Source organism: Thunnus albacares, chromosome 3 (assembly GCF_914725855.1).
Source record: "Thunnus albacares chromosome 3, fThuAlb1.1, whole genome shotgun sequence".
In the NCBI taxonomy this organism is placed as follows: domain Eukaryota; kingdom Metazoa; phylum Chordata; class Actinopteri; order Scombriformes; family Scombridae; genus Thunnus; species Thunnus albacares.
In genome coordinates, this window is record NC_058108.1 from 4,192,100 (window position 1) to 4,214,315 (window position 22,216).

Here is a 22,216-nt window from a genome sequence, read left to right on the forward strand (position 1 = left end):
CTTGTCAATGTGAAGTTTTTTCTCAGAGCAGTTTGCGGACTCTCAAAGGAGAACAGAGTTCCACAGAGAGGGTGGAGAGTGAAACTCGTGGTTTAAGGTTTATAGACTGTTTACCCAGGGAGGTGAAGAATAAACACGACTGACCTCATTTTTGAGACAGGGTCATCTGGTGTTAGCTGATGACAAGGCTTTGTGTGTGTTTTCATGGATCATGTAAACTGTTGAAAGGATGAAGGAATGAATGAAAGTCAGTAGCTTGCTATTATAATGTCACAAAAAACATTATAGATGTTATCATATCCACCTACACCCACTTCTAACCTTTTGCTCGGTGCAGTAAGACACATCCTAAAGATGAAAGTCAAACCACTGAAACTTGAAAAACTGAAAATATCAGTCTCGGATTGTACCTTTGACACAAAAGTCTGTGTGAAAAACTAAATAAATAAAGATTTTTTAGATTCAAAGCCTTCAAAGACCTTATTTCCTGCATTTTATATTTGGACGTTTGGTTGGTTTCCTGTTGACTGTTACATACAGTAATGAACAAATTTTGAAATTTTGGAGAGGATGTGGAGAAATGACATACATAACAACATACATAACAAAGACAAGATTTGAAGAAAAGTTGTGTAACTACATTCTTATCATTCCTAGTGTGTAACGACGACATCCTTGACATTTTTTGCAGTTTGTCTCTATGATATCAAGACTCACACGTACAGACTCTCCCCTTCTTTCAGTGTCTTTGTGGTGCCTCATAGAACAGCTGAACTTTGTGTGGGATTTATGCTGCCAGACTAGCAGAAGTCATGTCATTGGTATTCCTGGTCTGTCGTCTCTGCCCTGAATCGACTCCCTCCCCTCAGCATGTTGCACTGTTGTCTTCTCGCAGTTTTAACATATGCCTCTGCCTCTCGTCGCTTTCTTTCCTTCTTAGTTTTTCATGCAATCCCATTTTTCCAAAAGAGAAATCTGTAGAAGTGCATCTTCATGGTCTGCTGGCCTTCTTCAAAGTATGAAAACAGCAGCATGATTTACTTTTCCCATGCAGTCTATTTTTGATATAAGCCTTCTAGAGAGATGTGAAGGCTTATAATCTTGAAATCTGGCAAACCTTAAGTGAATAAAGGCTTAACAGCTCACCTGGCAACATGTATCATAGATAGAAGTCGGAGCACTCATTGTACCTGTGATTGTGACTCAACAAAAAGAAATATTAACTTCCATACTTTGCAGTAATAAGTTACAAACTTCACTCAAAGCATATTTCACGAGGCACTCGGTGCTTATTAGCAGCGATAAGTTCAGAAACCTCAGTGAGGCTCAGCTGCGTTGAAAATGTGATAATACAAAGTCTTAAAATACTATATGTTATATTTGGAGGTTGTTCAGCTTTGCTCAGATTTTCTACAATCTCATTAGGTCAACAGATGTTATTTTCCAGGGTTTAGGTTAATTTTAGTCAGAGCACGGCTAGATAAGACAGAATTCCATAAGTTTTTTTTTTTTTTGGAGGCATTGCACCATGTTTGGCACGCTGCTGCTGTTTAAAGGCAAGCCAAGATAGTGGCTAAACTGGTATCCAAGCAACAATGCCCCTACACACACCCCTGCTTCCTTTGTGTGTGTGTGTGTGTATGTGTGTCTATTTGCATATGCATGTGTTTCTAAACTCACAGTATGCACAGTTCACTCATAGACATGTCCCAAACTACAAAAACATGTTCAGGTTTTTCATTAAGAAATAAAATAATTTGACTTTAACCAAGAATGTTCAACAGCACATATGAGTTTGATTAGTTTGTCAGCTTCAGTCTCTGCAGTGCAGCTGAAAGGAGTTAGGACCACAGACACATATTGTTCCGTTTATGCCACAGTTATATGGAAGGAGGCTCTGTGCCAGCATTAGACAGTCTAGATTACCCCCTACTGGCCTGAACTGGAAGTACAGTTTGTAGTGTATCTAGGTGGTGTTTTACTTAATGGTTCATTGTCTGTAGTCAATAACACAGATCCAAGTTTTAATTCCTGATGCATCGCCCATGTGAGTGTGACCATCAGCGGTGGCGCAACCAAGGCGCAATGTGGAAGAGAGACTGAATACATTATTAGTGTGGAGGAATACAGAATCAGCAGGTGGAGTCTGGGCAAGTTTCAGTAACGACCAATCACACGAGCTCCTCTCATCCCCTTTAAATGTAGCAACAGGTGAAATGGGGCAGAGAGAGAAAAGTTCACCTCTGTGAAGCAACAGAAATTCCAAAAGACAAATTTCAGGAAACCTCCAACATTAATGCTGATAAAGGAAGAATGAAAATAAAGCTGATGTGTTCTCATGTGTTAATATACTGTAGGACAATTAATACATTTAAACTCCACAGTTTTTCTCCTCCTCTGTATATTTGCAAGTCTTCATTTATGCTTTTACAATATCCTTAAATAAACAAATACAAAATCACAGTTTGGAAATGTGCTGGTTAGTTCTAACACTGTTTGGTTTAAATATTTAAATGATGAGTGAAGGTATCCGTGCTGTGCTGGCTGTGTGTAATGTGAACAGGATTTACTTTAAACCTGTTTGAAGGTGTTTTCATGAATTATGTTGTATTTGATAGGATGTAAGGATATTTCTTTATAGGATATTGATGTAGATTATATGGATATATGTCCATACCCAGAACTGACTTGACTGCAAGTAGCAAAACTAAAAACTAAATAACTAAATATACTAAATATAACTAAATAACTAAATAAATTGATACTCGTGACATGACAGAAAATATTAAGATCCTCTAAACTCAGTTAGAACTTTTATTTAATAAAACTGTCCAGACAGATTTGATGGAGCTCAGGACGCATCCGGAGGACGACTGCGGTACATTCCAATATTATTAAACTTGGAATCTGTGAGTTTTCCAGTCTGATGTTAAAAAAATACAAAACATTAATTACTGTAAATCCTGACTGATCTTGTCACTATTTCAGAAGATTTTAAATAACTGGTAAAGTTTCCTCTGCTGCGCAGCTCCTCTCTGAAACCAAAGACTGTAGATGAAACATGTGTATCATTCCTGCTGCTGTGTGACGACTGCAGCTGTTTAAATTAACATGGAAAAGATTCAACATTCCTCAAGTTGTTGTGGGAAACTCGTCCAACAGAACGAAATTACCAAACAGGCACGGACGCAAAAAAAAAAAAATAGACTCGCGCCCGAGGAAAATTGCATAAAGACTGCGTTTACCCCGGCGCTGGCCTTGTGCTGGCAGGAAAATAGGGCCCGTTATAGTCACAGCAAACTAATTAACCCCCCTAAACACACACACACACACACACGCAAATCCTGAAACCGATACTTAAGGGTATAAAAACAGAGCAGAGCTTTTTCATTTTGTTTTTATATTTTTATTTGCTATCACCCTTGCAGTACTAATTTCAGTACTAGGAATATTTATCGTGCAAGTATCCAAATCATACTATATCATTTTATTTGGTTTGTATTGTTGTATCACTTTGATGATCAGCGCTACTTTCTTATGTTCACGTTGGTATCTAGCCACTGTAAAATCACCCCGTGTGCATCATGTCAGTCCACTGAGAGGTGACACTAAAAATAATTCCTTTGATATACAACCTAGTAGCAGCAGTTTTTCCAGGGATACAGTACACATAAACATTTATCCCATTTACAGCCACTACTGTGGTGAATGTACAGACTAGCAGGGACCATCTGCTGTTTCGTCAAGTAGGTGAAACAGACAGAACCTGTGATCTGTGATTGAATTTATGGGATGATGGGAAATGGAGGAGAGAAAGCTTTTTTTTTTCTCACACGCAGTATACATTAAGTCTTTGGTGCCTGCAGACTGGCTTAACGCTTTCCCATTGGATTTCTGAGAAAGCAGAGGGTTGCCAGCTCAAGATCGCTCAATACCTTCCCACACCTCAAGTATGCTCTCCCTCTCTTCCTCTGTCTCTCTCTCTCTCTCTCTCAGCGTGTGTGTGTGTGTGTGTGTGTGTGTGTGTGTGTGTGTGTCCTCTAAAGCAGCTCACTCCATCACTCATCTAACTTTACACCTCGCTAGCATCACTCAACACCCAAATCCTCCACCACAGGTGCTAAGAATAAAAGCAAACAGTTGGAAGGTATTTACTCCTGGCTTATCAAATAGTCGTTTGATGTTATTGGTGCAACCATAGTGATAAAAAAAAAAGAAGGTTTTACTGGTGACTCAAATTATAGAATAGCATCGTAATATGAACTAGTCTTACAAAGAGAATCTTACAGTTTTTGTGGCTTTTGTGAAGAGTGTCTCGTTGTATTTCTCTTTGCCATTTACAACAGTTGCTGTATTAACTCAGTGGTGACAATCCCTCATTGATTTTGTCTGTTTATCCCTCTTAATCCTATCAATACTGTATCTCATTCAGGGTGTTCCAGCTAAGACAGTGGGTTTAGCAGCCATTTCATGCGGTCTTAACTTACTGGCTTAACGCTTTCCTCTCTAGGTCAAAGGTCAGTTAGCATCGTCACTACTCATGCCACCTTTGTAGTGTGACTGACAGGACCACATGGAGAGATTTCTAGGTCTCTGGGGGGGGCCTGAGGTTTAGCCAAGCAAGGCTGGCATTCACCCTCTCCCAGCGGGGACGCTGGGTGCGTCGTATGTGGATAAACACAGTACGCGTGAGTGTAACTGTGTGTGTGTTTGTGCGCTGTGTTGTAGCTCAGGTTTGGCAGTGCTCCATTGCTCAGGGCTAATGGAGTGCTAATGTCCCTGGTGTGCCCTTGTTTACTGAACAGCTAAATACAGGAGGACAAGAAGAGAGCCTTCGCCTACTTAAGCATGACACAGCCTGCAATTTTGAATCACCGTTCCCACAACACTTCCTGCAATTGCTCCCCGTATGGCTCGGCGCCACAGACAATCCTCTCAGGCTATGACATGCTGCTTGATCTCGAACACCTGCAATTTAATTCTATTGATGTTCACCTGTTGCTTAAAATAAAGCGTTTGTTTTTCTGACCAAAACAATTTGCACTGCAGAAACCGAAGACCTCAGTGTAGATAAAAGACGGTGTGTTCATTTAGCTATTCAAACAAGGCCAATTTAAAAAAATCCATCAGTCATTAGCGGGCTAGCTGGCAGCTCTGTGTTTTTGAGGTGTGCTGAGACCGGTTTGCTTTATCTCAATTAGCGAGACTCAGTTGTGCAAAAGCTTTTACAGAGTTGCTCTTACGTATAGACACAAAATTTAAAGTTCACCTGTGTCTCTAGAGACAAATTAACATTGTTTTTTTTTTTTTATTTCCCTCAGTGTCTGAAGGCAAAAACATGATACCCATGGACCCCAACGGTCTGTCTGATCCATATGTCAAGCTCAAGCTCATACCAGACCCCAAAAATGAGACCAAGCAGAAGACCAAAACCATCCGCTCCAGCCTCAACCCCACATGGAATGAGACCTTTAACTTGTGAGTAAATTAGCTGTTGTCATCTACAGGCTACAGTATGTTATACACTGGACATATACACCTGTAATGATAATATTTTACTGTTTCACTGTTTTACAGCCAGTTCAGTTTGACATTTACATTTTTTTTGTAGACGTAGGTTTTGTAAATGAAGCTTAAATTCTGAACACAGAACTTTTCATAATGATCATGTGTACCGTCTGTGTCGTGCAGCAAGCTCAGGCCTGCAGATAAGGACCGCAGGCTGTCGGTGGAGGTGTGGGACTGGGACCGGACAACCAGGAATGACTTCATGGGAGCCCTTTCCTTTGGCGTGTCAGAGCTCATGAAGGCTCCAGTCTGTGGCTGGTAATACTCACTTTTCTTCAGGATCAAATGGTGTCTCAAAAAATAATGATTCTTCAATAATAACCAAGTAATTTAATTCTGTATATACATATATATATATATATATATATATCACATCTCACTATCACAGCTTACATGATGGGTTCCCTCAAACACAGCACCTAAACCATAGGCTAAGTTTGGGGTTTTGCTGTGGGCAACAACTTATGCAGTATTGATTAATGGCCACTTGAAGCTGCAGCACCAGTAGGATTGTCCCAAAGGAGCAAGAGATATCCATTTTTCATGTGTCTGCTCTGAGACGTGTGTCAGTAAGGATGGTTCCAAATACGCCAAAGGCAAAGAAACCTGTGAGCTGAGTCCAGGCCACAGTAGGTTAAGATCAGTGAAAGAGTAGACTAGTAGGGAAGAAGAAGGGAAGGTATATGAACTAATCTGTCTTTCTCCCTCCATCTTCCCTTTCCTCCTGTCTCTCTCTCTTTTTCCAGGTATAAGTTACTGTGCCAGGAGGAGGGGGAGTACTACAATGTTCCCATCTCAGAGGAGGATGACGGGAATGAAGAGCTGAGGCAGAAATTCGAGGTGAGGATTGTGTAACCGCGCCGCTGCGAGTTATTGCCACCTCGTCTGTTTGTTGACTTGACTTATTGAATCGTGTTGTCTAGAGTGGCTATGACACAGAGGTGTATAGACAATATCACTATTATATCTACAGTTTCTCAGTGCTGATTGTTTTGTTCCACTTTCTTTTAGCTCAGTGGAAATGCTTTTATTTCCCTGGCCACGATTGGCTGCCAAAGAGACTTTTCTGTTGGGTAACATGTTAAATATATATGGTGGTTATTCTCACTGTTATGTTTACATGTCCTGTAAAGTTTGGAAATGATATCAAATGGTCACATGCTTTCCTTAAATGACAGTGTGCTGTTTTCAAAGTCCTCTTCAACTTGTGGTTGCTTTGCGTCGGAGAGTTCACTTCTACTACGAGCGTGTGTGTCATGTGTGCTGTGCTTTTTTACAGAGACATTTTCTTGGACATAGACCTGGTTAAGAGTGAGTGTGTATCATCAATATAGTTAAGACTGATAGCATGGGACAGTTGTTTTACACATTTTTGCTAAAAAAAACATAAAATTCAGTTAAAAATCATTCAACTGTTTATGGTTAAATGCCAATGAATTAATCAATGAATAACAGCTGTTATATTGGGTCTTTGATGCTCTGTATCTCAAAGCTGCACTCTTGTATTCTCTGAAGATTTTATTTTAACTGTACAAACTTTCAGCGTGCAAGAAATTAGTCTCCTTTAAGAACTTGAAAAAATGTTTCAAGTTGTCAGACTCAAAAAGTTGAACCCCAACTACAGTCTGTTTTTACTCGATAACAATCACTGCACTGTATGACGTGTGATGATTGTAAACTTATTTTTAATAATCACTAACATATGATCGTTCTCTGCCCATTAATGTGAAGTTTTTCTTCTTTGTTGGATACTGGATGATGGTGATCATAGCACCTTTCCAATAGTTATGTAAAAAGACATTTGTATGAACAGTGTTGGAGTGTCTAAAATAATAATTAAATAATAAAGTCTTTTCTCTTGAATGCCACCCAAACACACACACACACATACATTCACACATTGTTTAAGACTACTTTTAGGTGAGGTCACTGATGAGACACGACTTAGTGCTCTTTTTCTTTCGTCCAAATTGCTGCGTCTGGCCCGCTGAAATTGAAGCAGCTTTTTCTGTGTCCCTCTGATTGCCTGCCATATTGTTCAGCCTCTCGGGAGGAACCCAGGTCTCTGGAGGAGACTTTTTAAGGTTGTTTTCTGCTACATTCCTGCTACAAATAGAGATTTGTGGGGAAAAATAAGAAAAGATGAAAAGGCAAGATGTGAGAAAGGTCAAGGTTGGAATTTAAAGCTTTGTTGTTCTTTTACTAATGAGAAAAACAGTTATTAAAAAAAATGACACTATACTGTGAATTTAAAGCCTTAAACAGATTTCCAGTAAATGAAAATAAGTTAAAAAGTTGTTGTTGTTGTTCTTAACAACAACAAAGCCAGCGGTCACATGACACCAGGTCATTTCGGGTCTTCATACAGAAGGTGAGGTTCATGTGAGGATGATGAGGAAGGTGGGAAGACTGAGAAACGAGATGAAGAATAGGAGTGTTGATACAAATCAAAGAGTCTAAGCTCCCATCACCTGTCTGCATGGGGTTGTCATGGTAACGGGTCCACAAGACTTAACAGTACAAATATGCAACCACTTTTAAATGTTTTTGCATCTTTACAGTAGGTCTCAAAATCGTTCATCCACCTGACTTAATCTGTTTTGGACTCTCTGCGCTGGAGAATACTTTACTGTCTCCTTTTTCCTCTTCATAAACCCCTCTGTGGTTCTCTCCCTTTTTTTTCCCTTAGCTTCCTGCTCCCTCCTGTGTGCTTGGTGAGACTTACTGTACAAATGCTTCTTCATCCCGTGTCACGTTGTCATATTTAATGCAAGAGTTTCTCTCTTCCTCTCTCCCCTTCTTGCCCCTGCTCTCAGGACTGCCAAATTAACTTTAATCTAAAGGTAGCCCTCTCCTCTCCTCTCCTCTCCTCTCCTCTCCTCTCCTCTCCTCTCCTCTCCTCTCCTCTCCTCTCCTCTCCTCTCTTCTCCTCTCCTCTCCTCTCCTCTCCTCCTCCTCTCCTCTCCTCTCCTCTCCTCTCCTCCTCCTCTCCTCTCCTCTTTTGTCTTGTTTTGTGGTGATGACATGTTCCTTCACTTCTCCTCATGTCTGATCATTTGTATGTGGTTCCATGCTACTGCAAATAGATCCAGTTTACTAACAATTTGTTCTGGATGTGGGGTTGGTATTCGCAAGAGAAATTCAAGCAAATGTATAAGAAGGAAACTCACATTCCTCCAGTGAATCCAGGCTGCTCCCTTTTGTACCAAGAAGGACCACAGATATTTCAGCACAAATCAAGAAAAGAACACTGAGCCCTTGGTAAATTGTGTGTACAGTAAATCTGAGTCTTCTCTTCTGTGTCTTCACTGCTTCCTCCGAGTCTGTCAGAGGATTGTTAGTAAAACCTGATGCCATATTGATCACAACTCATAGCTACATTTGTCTGCATGTGTGTCTTTGTATTCTGTATGTGTCTTGTCTGTGGATCACTCTGCCTGTCTACGTCTATGTGTACTTACATCATCATCATCAATACAGGTGAAACCTGGATTTACAGTACACAACCATTCATGTCATTCATCTAAGAACCTGCATAAGCTATATCTGTCATATCTTCTACTTCCTCTATCTGCCGGCATCTCTTTGTAAGCTTGGATCAAACATTCAGTCACATTCAGATGTTACTAATATAAGAATAATGAATGTTCCACCCCAGGAGAATATTCAGTAAGTGTGACCACTAGATGTCAGCAGTGAACTGAAATATATTGTAAGACCATTTGCAGTGAGCATAATGAGCAATTGTGTTCCTGTGTATGTGTGTGTGTGTGTGTGTGTGTGTGTGCGTGAGTAATTCACAAGGCCTTCATTAGTGTGTAAGAGTGTACGAGGTAACATAAGTTCTTTATTTAACCAAATATTATCACCCTGATTCTTCTTTAAGTTTTGATTTTTACACCAACTTTCCTGATTCTCACTGGCATTTGCAGATTTATTTTTTTTAAACCTGTGGTTGTTCTGTTTTGTTTTTCCCTTCATCTTCATGGTGATATTCAACTAGTTATTTTTAACATCTAAATGATGAAGGGAACATGTGGTTTTACTTGATCAGGAAAATAACAGAGGTCAGGTCATTTTCACTCAGTTATATTGGCTCTTCGTTCTCTCTATGATTCTGCCACACTAGGAGTTTGTACTTAACGGTAGATTATTACAATTGGCAGCACGGTAAACATAGTAAGGGATATTTTAATTACCTATAGATTGAAATCAACCAGTTCAAAGGCTAAAGCTCAAGCTTTATAGTTCTGATATGATTCCTGTATCTTCATTGATATTCTTCTTTGTGTCTGTCTGTGTATATGAGCTGGACTCAGTGTTTTGCCCCTCAGTTATCTGCGTGTTTAAGTCTCTTGGTTTAGTCAGCTGTTGTGGTTCACACCTATACACAAGTGTACTAAGTGTGTTGGCGCTTTTGGCTCCCTTCTCCTTGTGGTTTCAGGACCAAGCACATGTGGAAGACAAAGATAAGGTGCGTCTGAGAGAAAGGAAGTAAGGCTTCTGCTCGCTTGGCTCGGCCAGGCTCTTATCAATAAAAGCTAAAGCTTACAGGTGTGCTGTGATCTGGTGCGGTCTGCTCTGCTTTGCGTTTCTCTGCTGCTCTCCCAGATTAAGAGCAGACTATGGTAGATGCCATTAACCACACTAAAGCTGCTCGGCATTGTTTAGCATAGCAAGTTAAACACCAGTTGTTATTGAGATGAGTTTGAAATAAAGTGAATTGAGGTTTAATTAATGCTTAATTGATTCCTGATGGTGAAACTTGACCCAGTGTTTTAATGCTGTAATGGGTCTACATTTGCCATAAATTGCCAAATGAGATCAGTCTGTTTTAATCAGAGATTAAATCTTTTTGGAGAGATGTTCAAGTGTGATTATAAAGTGATCTTATTATTGTCCTTGCTGAAGCTGAACAAGTTGCTCTGTGTAGCATGTGGACATAGATTACACCTGCAGGATCGGTTCAGCATGAGTTTGGATCTGTGTTTGGCCTTGGCTGAGTTTGAAAACTGGACATGGCAGTCTTGGTTGTGTTTTTGTGCTGACAGACATTTATGTGTGGAAATGTATATTGTATTTGATGGTTGTTTGGTATTCAGACTGCTACAGAGGTGAGTGACGTGGGCACTGTAGTTTTCTAGAAGCTTCCCTTTAAGCATCTTGCCGTACTGGGAGAATAAGCATGACTTTGGCATGAAGGAAAGTGCATAGAAGACAATTTTGTCCCAAAGCAGCAAGAGATATCCATTTTTCATGTATCTAATTTACAGTCTTTTGTGTCTGCTCTCAGATGTGTGTCATGATTTGTGCTAACAGTAAGTAATTTTTTTAAAAATACAGGTCAACATGAGAGACACTTGTCTGGACCAGACATGCATGCACATAGCGAAGCCAATGTGACATCTTCCTCTTCATTACTCCAGAAGCCATGTAACTGTCTGTTAGTGAAAAGAACATCAGTGCAGCCTCATTAGAAATACATTTTAGAGACACACATAAGTTAAAAGTCATGTTTTGCCTGTTATGTAGGTGCATCAAATATGTGAAACTATATGCAATAGATGCTAGAAAAAACACTGGAATAACCCTCCTGCATTATATTAATAATCAACAAAACAGTGACATTTATACTTTTAAACATAAATAGTCATATGACATGCAACACACTAATGTAATGTTTCTTAGTGGTCTTATTACAAATGGTTTTAAGCATGTTTGTTTCATGAAGATTCTTTTGGTCCTAATTTAAGAAACTTCATAGATAGTGAATAGTATTGCTCACTGCAATAGTTTATTATTCTCAGCTTTCCCTCTTTAAGCCATTAAGCTAGTATTGAGGTTGCTTTTGATTAATTTAAATGTTGATATGTTATTAGATGGTCGATTATTAGATGATTTGTTTATGAGTTTATTGATAATTTGACAATAAATAAAATACACATAAAAATGTATCCTTGTGTTTGCCACAGCACGGTATACTTCAAAAATTGTGTCTGTTTGTAAGGAGCCATTATTGTGAGTATCACATCCGCTCCACGATGACAATCTCATTTCACTCCATTTATTTTGAATTCTCCTTATCAACCAGTGTATCGTGGCTGTGAGTGGGTAAGTGAGCAGTGTGAGTGAGTTGAGTCATTTTACTACAAGAAGAATCCACCACAAAGAAACTTCTCCTAAATGTATTTCATGCATGTAAGAACTTTTTCAAATAAGGTCTGCATTTAAGAAATAGCAGCTAGGTATCTTGTGCTATAGTATCAGCTACACAGTGTGTAGCAGTAGTGTACACGTTATGTGTGCGTGTTACTGTAATCTGCATTTTAAGATGTGTATCTCTTACACACCTTGTCCTCTGTTCCCTGCGTGCAGAAAGCCAAGCTAGGCCCAACTAAGAAGGTGATCACCGAGACGGATGGTAGCCCCTCCACCCAGCTGCCGTCCAACAGCTTGGACCAGGTCAAACTCGGCGACTTCTCTTTCCTGGCTGTACTGGGGAAAGGCAGCTTTGGCAAGGTAGGTTTGAAGCCTTTTTTTTTTTGTGTCTCCTCCTGCTAAAAAAACAAAGTGAAGCACTTAGTGTCACTGGTTATATAAGGTGCCTTCACTCCCTGAGAGGAACTACCAACTGGGGAGCTACACTACATACCGTCAAGGGCTTTTTTTCAGTTTGCATTCGTACCGTCAATGGAAATGCTGAAGTGACGTAAACCAGCTGGCGGTTGGTATAGCAACGTCACTTCTGCACAAGATACAACAACAACAATAAGATGGAGGATGCCGTGATCGTACCTTCATGTAAGACCGATTGTATACTTACAAGGTTCCTCTTGTTCTGGGAGAGTACATACCCTGAAGTAGGAGCTAAAAAAGTCCCTCAAAACAGTGTTCTAAATACTACAATCGTTCCCGGTTCCTGCAGTGTGACCCAATAAAAAGAGGGGTGGTTCCTCTAACAGTTCTTAGAACTATGAAAAAGTTCATCCAGTCTGAAAGCGCCTATAGAGAGCATAAAATCCAAGGGCACAAGAAAAACATGTTATATTGTACATAGAAATGACCTTTATCTACCTTTATCTTTCCCTCTGTCTGTCAACTCTGAAGGTCATGCTGGCGGAGATGAGGGCCACCGAAGAGCTGTATGCAATAAAGATCCTGAAGAAGGATGTGGTGATCCAGGACGATGACGTTGAATGTACCATGGTGGAAAAGAGAGTCCTGGCCCAACAGGAAAAGCCACCCTTCCTCACACAGCTGCACTCGTGCTTCCAGACTGTGGTAGGTAAAAATGCTCCCGGACATACATTAGGGCAAGTCACTCCAGGTCAGGTCAAATTAATTCATGAAAGGGCTTTTAGCTAAACAGCTTAGTCATAAAGGCTTGTAGAGTGCAGTAGAGGGCGTTTATGACAAGTACTATTACAAACAAGAAAAGGGGAAACAAACAAACCCCCAATTAGAAGGCTGAGGTTTGTGTGTGTGTGTTGGCACAAAAGCATGTCTGTATTTGCATGCACATGTGTATTAACTTTGATTCATGCCAAAAGCTACACAACCTGAGAGCACATACTGAGACATGTAGCTACTTGAGCACAGACTAAGATGGACAAAGAGGACAGTAAAAGAGGACAAATTAAGTTTAAAAGCATTCTTTCCCTTGTCTACTGTAGAATTAGGCAATGAAGAGGTTTGATAAAATTGTAATATATTGTTCTGTAAGGATACAGGATTGAGGAAATAGTAACTTTGATGCTCTCAGAAGGGACCACCATATTTTTGTCATGCTGAATTTTTCACCCAACATGGATATACAGAAAGGCAGCTACATGAATTTTTTACGCCCTCACATACATGTTAGTCTGAATGTGAAAGAAATCAACAGTTTCCTTAATCAGAATGCCTCTCAGAAAATCTACTCCAGCCCTTGGTTTGAGCTGGATGGCAAATGAACGTCTATTAGCGGTTAGATTTCTCAGAGAAGCTCAGCTGAACTATATCAGCTGATTAAGGCTGTAACACCAGCAGGCAGATAGAGAAAATAGGAAGAGATGCAGCTTGGCATTGCTCATAGCATATTCATGAATATACACACGCATACATTCTCCCACATACAAAAAGGGACTACCTTACTCTGTTTCTTTGCAGACTTCCTTAGTATGTACAAAACTTTGCACCTATAGCGTTTTCCTAGCAATAGCGAGACAGATTTGCGACACTGTTTGTCTGGCAAAGACATCCCTGCAGTTCAAATGTTTGTCTCAAATGTTTGCTTTTATTTTTGGTATTCTGTTGGTTTATTTTCATCCATATGTTTGTCTCTGATCAAGTGGATTTAGCCCAATAATAACAGTTCATTCTATTTTCAGCAGGTCATATACTGCAGTTGCAGATCTATTTTTTTGTCGTAAGAAACTGTTACCGTTCTATAAAGGTCAGTCAAAGCAATGTTACTCAAATGCTTTGAGATTTAAGACAAAATTCCCATTTAAAAGACTCTCAGTCATCACCAAAGCTGATGTTAGAACAGAAGCATCATAAGGAACTGACAACAGGTCAGCATCCATTAGAATGAAATACGGTTGAAGCATCTTTTGTGACCCAAAAAACCTCTATGTCTAAGAGACAATGACTGCAGAGAAGTTCAATGTGAGAGGTGCAGAGATGAGAGAGAAGAAGAAGGTACAGAGAGAAGGTGTAGCGTGCATTTTGCTCATCATTGTAGTGCAGCGAGGGTCAGAGCCCTCACAAGTCCAGGGGTCATGCTGCTTTGTTGTGGGTAGTGACACTTTGCTAAACCTGGTAGAAGGTCAGCTTTACTGTCAGCACGGGTCCGTTGCTCTGTGAGAAAGTTGGTATTTGTTTTGCTAGTAAGGGACCATCACACACACTTGTCATAACGGACCACCGCTATTACACAAAGAGAATATTTCCTGACAGATGTCTGTGTTGAGTGTTTTTTTTTCCGTGAAGCGCTTTGTTGTGCGCTTTTTAGGTCACCTTGTCACGGAAAGTGTAGCAGGAACGACGGAACCACTCAGACAGCAAGGTTAGGGAAGGCTGCAGGGAGGCTTTGTCAGTTAATAAAAATGTAGAAATGTTTTTGTAATTTCACAGTTTTTTTTGTGGAAATTTGCATTTGTGCCCCGCTACTGTTTTCTAACTCTTTCTCTCTGTATATTCACAGGATCGTCTGTACTTTGTCATGGAGTATGTGAATGGTGGAGACCTCATGTACCATATCCAACAAGTGGGCAAGTTCAAGGAACCTCAGGCAGTGTAAGACATGTCATTTGTTTAAGCAGCTGGCATTGTAATCGTACTGTATAGTGAATCATTTTCTACTGTCAAAAAGACATTACGTTTTCATTTACTTCTTTCATGCATGCTTCATTATTTTAGCACGATCGATTACAGTATGTATTGACAGTGAAGCAGCAGCTACGGCAGGAATATGGTCATAATGTAAAAAGTGGGATTTCTATTTTTTTAATGGTTAAGTTTCCTTGTGTTGTAAGTCTGTAAAATGTGTTGTTGTTATTGCAGGTTCTATGCAGCAGAGATCGCTGTTGGTCTCTTCTTCCTGCACACTAAAGGAATCATCTACAGGTGAATATTACCTAGTGTGCACAGTTAATGCAACAGATACAGAGACTGTATTTAAATTAATTATCAGAAATGTTGTGATATAATAAATGTCAGCTAAAAACCATGCAGTAGTGAGTCATGCTATAGTGAATATAGTATTTTTCTGAAGCACCCAGTGTTTCATTAGGTCTTAGAGTTAGGTAATAGGCATTAATAATGAAATCCACCTGCTGAATCTAACTCTAAAAGAAAGTCAACCATCTTCAAGGATGTTTTGTCTACTTCTTCAGGGATCTGAAGTTGGACAATGTGATGCTGGATTCTGAGGGACACATCAAGATTGCTGACTTTGGCATGTGCAAAGAGAACATGGCGGAGGGAGTGACCACACGCACCTTCTGCGGCACTCCAGACTATATAGCCCCAGAGGTAAGGCTGAACACAGAGAGATGCGGGCTTGTGCATGTTTTGTTGCATTAGGTCACTTCTGTCACTGTCTGGTTTGAGCCTGTGTCACCCTTGTGCTCCAGATTAAGGTCATTGCCGCAGGATAGATATACACACACACACACTCACTCACCCACATACACACACACACAGAGGGCTCACCCTCACATACATACACAAGTGCTCTCTAATGACGTAAGTCAGACGTACACCCAGTGTGTCTGCCGGCAAGTCCAAACTTAACCCAAACATACCTGCACAAGCTGGGGTCTCTGTGTATCCCGATGGATTTTCTCACCATTAAAGTTCATCTGTTCATATGAGAATGTTGTTTCAATCAGTATCTGCATTAATTATTTCATTCAAAAGAAATCTGCATGATTTGACAAGAGGTCATTGTAGATGTTCTGCTTGTTTTTGTCCTTGCTGACTGATAACAACCATATAATACAGTGGTCTTTGAAAGTGGTGCACACATTGTAACGTTCTGTTTCAGTTAAAAATGTTGGTCCAAGGACAATTGAATGATACCAGTCAAACACAAACATTAATACATTTATTAGCCATTTCAATTACAATTGTTAATAATAATAACAATCTGAATGTTCATCACCTCATGTGGCAAGCAACAACTGTAAATCAGCTAGACTGGGTCTGTTCCCAGTCAATGAGGACTGACCCTGCCTTACTTATGGCAGGACGTTTGGACAGGATGTAGTAAGTCCAAGGTGACTGATTAGTTGGTCAACAAGCCCACTGATGACTAGAAATATTTCAATAACATTATCATTCCATTATGATGTCTGATTTACTTGCATACATACATACTTGCACATTTTCATACAAAATATAAAAAAACACTCAACTTAACTTTGTAAGCTCATCAAAGCTTAATGTTATTTTAACAACAGCTGAACAAGCCTAAATAAAATATAATAAAACAATAACTAAATGATCATTTCAATCAGGATGTGTCACATAAAAGAATAAGTAAATAAGACCACAAGTCTGACTAAGCGAGTGTTTGGTGCCGACTTTTAGAACCTGATATTTTACCCAGAGTTCAGTAGAGATAACCATATACAGATTCCTACTGATTGCATCATCACACATGAAACAAGAAATGATAGTGCTGGTAAAACGTTGTGGGGGTTAAACTACATGTTTCAGTTTTGTCAGCCTTCATAAATGTAAAGACATTGAGAAAGTAAATGACACTCAATTTAGCTTTAATTTCTTTAAAGCGAAATATGTCTTATTCACTTTAGCTTGTTAGTGTTAGCCTCAGGCTTTCTCCATTGTTTTCTTTCTGACCGAGCCGTTGGGGCGAATGATGACACAAATAAACCATCTCAAAGAGGAGCAGTACCATCCCCGATGAAACAACAAAAGCACTGCCTGTGATTCATGGGATCTGGAAACCAGGCTTTGTATCCATAATTCAACGCCATTTTGGTGCCTGTTAATCTATTTATCAGCGTCTCTTACTTTCACCTAATATAGCAACAGGAAAGACATGATTCTGCAGCTTGCCGCAGTTCATACTTTATAAACTGATTTAGTTTGTCCGACTCTCTGGCCATTATTTCTATTTAATGGCGGGTTGGGTTATTGATTCTCTCTAAAACCCCCTTCTGACAGACTGTGAGGTTAATTCCGCCCCACGGACGCAGGGTGAACACGCTGTGACCGTTCAGAGTCAGACTGACACTAATGCGCCAGCCAGGGATGACACAGCGGGGGGCGTGGGGGGGGGTGGGAGCAGCTACTGTTCCCAATGCACTGTGAGCTAGCGCACAAATATAATGTCACACACTGGATGCTAGTTAACACAAACATGATGTCACACAGTCATATGCATGACAGCACACAATTCTGCCTCCTTCCAAATATCTGCTTTCAATATGAAACCAATCATGCAAAACTCAAGTGTTCGCGTGCACACACACACACACACACACACACACACACACACACACACACACACACACACAAATACACTCAAAAAACTCCTCTAAGTGGAGGCTGACCTTAAAATAGACTAACAGCGATGACATTTTCAGAGATAATCGAGTGAAAGTGCTCCATAAACTGTTTGTGACAGATTTATCAACTACTAATAACCCCACTAGATGAATCAGACTTCACAGGTTCAACACCTGCTTCATGTATTTAACTAAGAGTAACTTTTTCAATATTCTTCAAGTATCCTATCTTACTGAATGTGCTTTAAGTCGACATGTAAATAGTAACTAGTATTCCTCTCATCCTAAGCTGTGTTGATTTGTGCTGTGGTTTCGTTTGCTATTGATTTGTCAGTAAACTGATGCTCCTTTGCAGATTGGGTAGTGTTTTATTGAGCTACTCAACTTGAAGTTTTATACTAATGATTGATGTCTCACTGAGCGCTGAGAGATTTTCATGTCAATCATGATGTCATTCAGCTCCCCTTCAACTTTTGTCATCAGCCGTCGGTCCGTCTCTGACTTTTAAACAGACTCGTAGGCGTTCGACTTTTGAGAAACTTCATCTAAACCCTCCGACTTTCTGATTCTGTGTATGTGAGCAACTACTCTGAGGTCACTTCTGACACATAAATGTGTCGGTGGGTTTGTGCGTGTCTGTGTCTCAGTATGTGTGAGATAGCTGTGAGATGAGAAATATTTTCACACTCTTCTTTCTCACACACACCTGCCAACATGCTCATAAGTGAGGGAATACATCTCTATGTAGCAGTGGGTCCCCTGGTTGTCAGCACACATGTGACAGAATGCAATTGCATTCCCGCTGCTAGTCACCAAACACGCATACACACACACACACACACACGGACGTGTAGATGCGCACAGTTTTCGCTGTGTTTACTCTGACCTACATAGCTAGTCATTGGTAGCTCCTGTCTGGGAGGAATGCTCACACTAATGTGAATTTACACCTCAGTGACTTTGACACTGAGAGAAAGAGATAGTGAGGAAGAAAGCTAACAGGAAGAGAAAACAGAGGAGACATAAGGTATTAACTGTGATGAAAAGAGCAGAAGGGGCGAGAGGAACTGAATATTGAAGGAAAGAAGCGAAAGAAAGCTGGAACTGACATAAGAAATAGGTGCCTACTCATGACTCTTTGCGGCATCTCAGGAGAACATCTGAGTTGTCTGACACAGGCCGTTTCCCTCTACGCCCTAGTTGATCCCCGCTGCAGTGTGGCATTGGGAGGCACGGGTGTCCTCGTCCCTGCTCGCTCCTCTGTGGGCTAAAACAGCATTCGGGATGTTTGTGGTGTCACGATGATGGAGTCTATGAGGAAGTCACACTTTTTAGATACCCATTAAAGTCTCAGCTGGTGTTTCTTCTGAAAATATTAATGTGTGATAATAGTCTGAGACACAAAAAGACCACAAAGTTCTCACACAGGCTCATAACTTTGAAGACCATTTTACTAATTTAAAATCAGACAGTCGTTTGGCATCAGGCGTCTCGACCATGCAGGTAGTTAAAGATGCAGAGATGTACTGTGATTCCATTTCTGTTGCTGGATAATGAGACTGTTCCTTATTTCTCACAAAGTTTGAGGACCAGGAATAGCAACCCTGAGTCATCATGGAGCAATTTGCTCTTTCAGTGGCAGCTCTTCAACCAATGAGCCAGTGTTTTTGAAAAAATGAGAAGGAAGCAGCAAACGAGATAGAGCAGGGGGATTGACAGATATACAGAGAACGAGCGTCCTGCATTTCTCTGACATATAGTGATAAAGAGAAATTGTTTATTATTCATCTTTTTATTTTACATGCCTCACTACTCAGCTTGATAATATAAATGTTCTATCCTCTCTGCCCCTGGGCTAAAAATGCCAATTTGTTTCTCGGAGACAGTTCATTTATATGCTGTGCTGCGTTTGTGGAGGACAACAAAGTATTTTCCCGAGTGGGTTATTTTTAATGGACATCATTAGCTTGTATCATTATCCTACTGGTAGTAAAATTGTGATGCATGCAAATAAATATCTTACACCGTCACTGACAATACATCATATACTGTGGTTGTTCAGTTATGTATTGGCATTTGTAATGACATATTGGCCTATATATGAAATTGTATTTATCTATAATTTACTGTACCTTTAGTTTGCCCTGTTTCAAAGTGTGTAGATACCAAAACAAATAAACTTTATGTTATGTTATCTGTCGTCTTGATAACACCTGGTCGTCATGTTCTGCTCTGGCAGAAAGTTATTCGAACTGCATGAACAAAAAAAAATGATGGCAGAACAGCTTTAATAAAGTCGATTTCCCCCTTTAGAGTTGCACAATTCGTCTTGATGACATGTAAAAAGGTGCTGTTCATCTCCTGTGCTACTCGCAGTGTAGGATGCTCATGTAAACCCCAAGGCTGCTCATTAATATAATCAGTGAATGAAACCAACCACAGCATGCGCATACAGCGCTGAGAAATGCTTTCAAAAACAGACCACTAAAGCATGGCCTGATGAACACTGTATCTGCTCCACAGCACACACTATCCTCAGAGGGATCCGATGACAGCAGCAAGGCAGATATTCATGTAGCACCCCTGTAACAGTGTTGGTCATAAGGGCGGCGTTGTACGATGTAGTGTTCAAACCACACTGACTTGATTTTCATCTCTCTCCGTATGGAGGATAAGGGTTACAGGAGTAGAGGTTGGTGCTCGTGTGTTGTTTGCATGGGTATGTGTGTGCATTTGCATGTGTGTGTGTGTGTGTGTGTGTGTGTGTGTGTGTGTGTGAGGAGAGTAGCCTTGAATAGCTAGCAGTCTGATCCAGAACTGTCATGTAGCATTAAGCCTAACGGGGGGAGAGATGTCTGCAGCAACGGCCATGCCCACACACAAACACATACAAACACACTAACGCAGACTGTTCAAACCACAAGCACAGGTACACAAATAAACATGGATACACCCACATATTAGGGCATATAAAACATATTTTTTGCAAATGTATTCAGAATCATTCTTAAACTGCATATAAAGATTCATGTACACAAAGAAAATCTCTATCTCTCTCTCTCCTTCCCACCTTCTGTTACTGGCACATACGCACACGTGTGTGGTGCAGTGAATCAGCAAAGCACTGCTGGCCAGAGGCTTACATACTATTAAGTAAAAAAGAAAACAGGATGAGAGCAGGGAATGTCAGGCACAGGTCATACTTGTCTATTTCCCTCACTTGAAACCTGGCCGAAGGAGAGAGCACTTTATGCATTTATAAGCCTCACGCAAGCAGCAAAACAAACATACGTCTCTGTACATAATAAATAAGTATATAACTGAATATCTAGGTTCAACATGCTGGTTCAGAGCACGAAGGTCACCATGCCTGAAACTGTAAATGTCCACTGGTGTTGTTGCAGATGGGTGGCAAGGGCAGCGAGTCACAGCAGCGTCACGTTAGCACAGCACTCTGCAGGATGGCCTGAAACTGATCTTAGCAGTTGCTTTTTGCTGAACTCTAATTGTCCTCTTTGCCTTTTTTTTCCTCCCCTGTCTACCTTTAGTGAAAATGATAGCATATTAGCAGGTATTTGGTCATAAACCAAAGTATTATACAAATGCAACAGATGCTGAACAAGGGTCACCAAAGTTAGTACAATCTATCCTGTGGGGATAATGAATGTCACCAAATGTCAAGTCAAGGCTTTTCACTCTAAACCAAAAATGTCAACCTTCTTGTTCTTCAACCTTCTTGGATTTAGATGACACTTCAGGGAATCATCAAAACTATTAGGGTTAATTATCTGGGAGCCATAAAGGTCTTTGCCAAATTTTGTGTCAGTCCACATATAAATAAGATATTTCACAACTTTGACCTGCTGGTGGCGCCGGAGGAAAAGTTAATGGATCATCTAAGTTGTTAGGATTCATTTTCTGGGGACCATGAAACCCTTCCAATAGTTATTGAGATTTTAGTCAAAACCAAAACTTCTGTTGTTGAAGCATTTGTGCCAAGCAAACGGCATTCACACACACAATGATGGTAGCAAGCTACCACGCCGGGTGTTGGCGCAACCGTTGGGAGCAATGTGGGGTTCAGTATCTTCCCCAAGGACAGCTCATTATGCAGACAAGAGGAGTCAGGGATCGAACCACCGACCTTTTGATTAGTTTTACCTCCTCAGCCACAGTCACCTGGCATAAAAGGTCCATTGGCCAAAAACGACATAGATAATATAGTTATGTTTCAGTGACAGATGCCATCTTGCAGCCGTAGTAATTATGACCCGGAGCAGTGGTGCAGTTCAGATGACGTAGATATACTGTATGTCGACAAACTTCCTCATATGGAGGAGGTGGGGTGAATGGAGGCTATTACCCTAACCCTAACCCTAACCTAACCCTAAGTGTAACTGCAACAACGATCATCCCTTAAGGTCACCTAACTTTAAGGAAGTACTAACTTTAACCCAAACCACGTTTCTAACCTTAACAAAGTAACCATTTTAACCCAAACCATGACCAACTAACCAAACCTTAACCTTAGCGTTGTCACATCATAAAACATCATTATTATTTTTATTTAACAGTGATTTGTACTGGCTTCTCATAAACAAAGACAAATGATGTTGTACTGCCAATTA

At 40.4% G+C, this 22,216-nt stretch overlaps 1 protein-coding gene across 4 annotated transcripts in view; it reads left to right on the top strand.

Moving 5' to 3' along the window:
- prkcaa (protein kinase C, alpha, a) overlaps nucleotides 1–22,216 on the top strand; it is a 145,835-nt gene that overhangs the window by 92,179 nt on the left and 31,440 nt on the right. For 2 of the 4 annotated variants that reach the window (XM_044345889.1, XM_044345890.1), the window contains exons 6-14: nucleotides 5,322–5,478; nucleotides 5,692–5,826; nucleotides 6,315–6,408; nucleotides 10,013–10,042; nucleotides 11,944–12,087; nucleotides 12,676–12,849; nucleotides 14,756–14,847; nucleotides 15,115–15,177; nucleotides 15,447–15,585. In XM_044345889.1, the coding sequence (XP_044201824.1) occupies nucleotides 5,322–5,478; nucleotides 5,692–5,826; nucleotides 6,315–6,408; nucleotides 10,013–10,042; nucleotides 11,944–12,087; nucleotides 12,676–12,849; nucleotides 14,756–14,847; nucleotides 15,115–15,177; nucleotides 15,447–15,585 (1,028 nt within the window). The remainder of the gene's footprint in view (nucleotides 1–5,321; nucleotides 5,479–5,691; nucleotides 5,827–6,314; nucleotides 6,409–10,012; nucleotides 10,043–11,943; nucleotides 12,088–12,675; nucleotides 12,850–14,755; nucleotides 14,848–15,114; nucleotides 15,178–15,446; nucleotides 15,586–22,216) is intronic. The other 2 variants (XM_044345891.1, XM_044345892.1) reach the window with 1 other exon arrangement.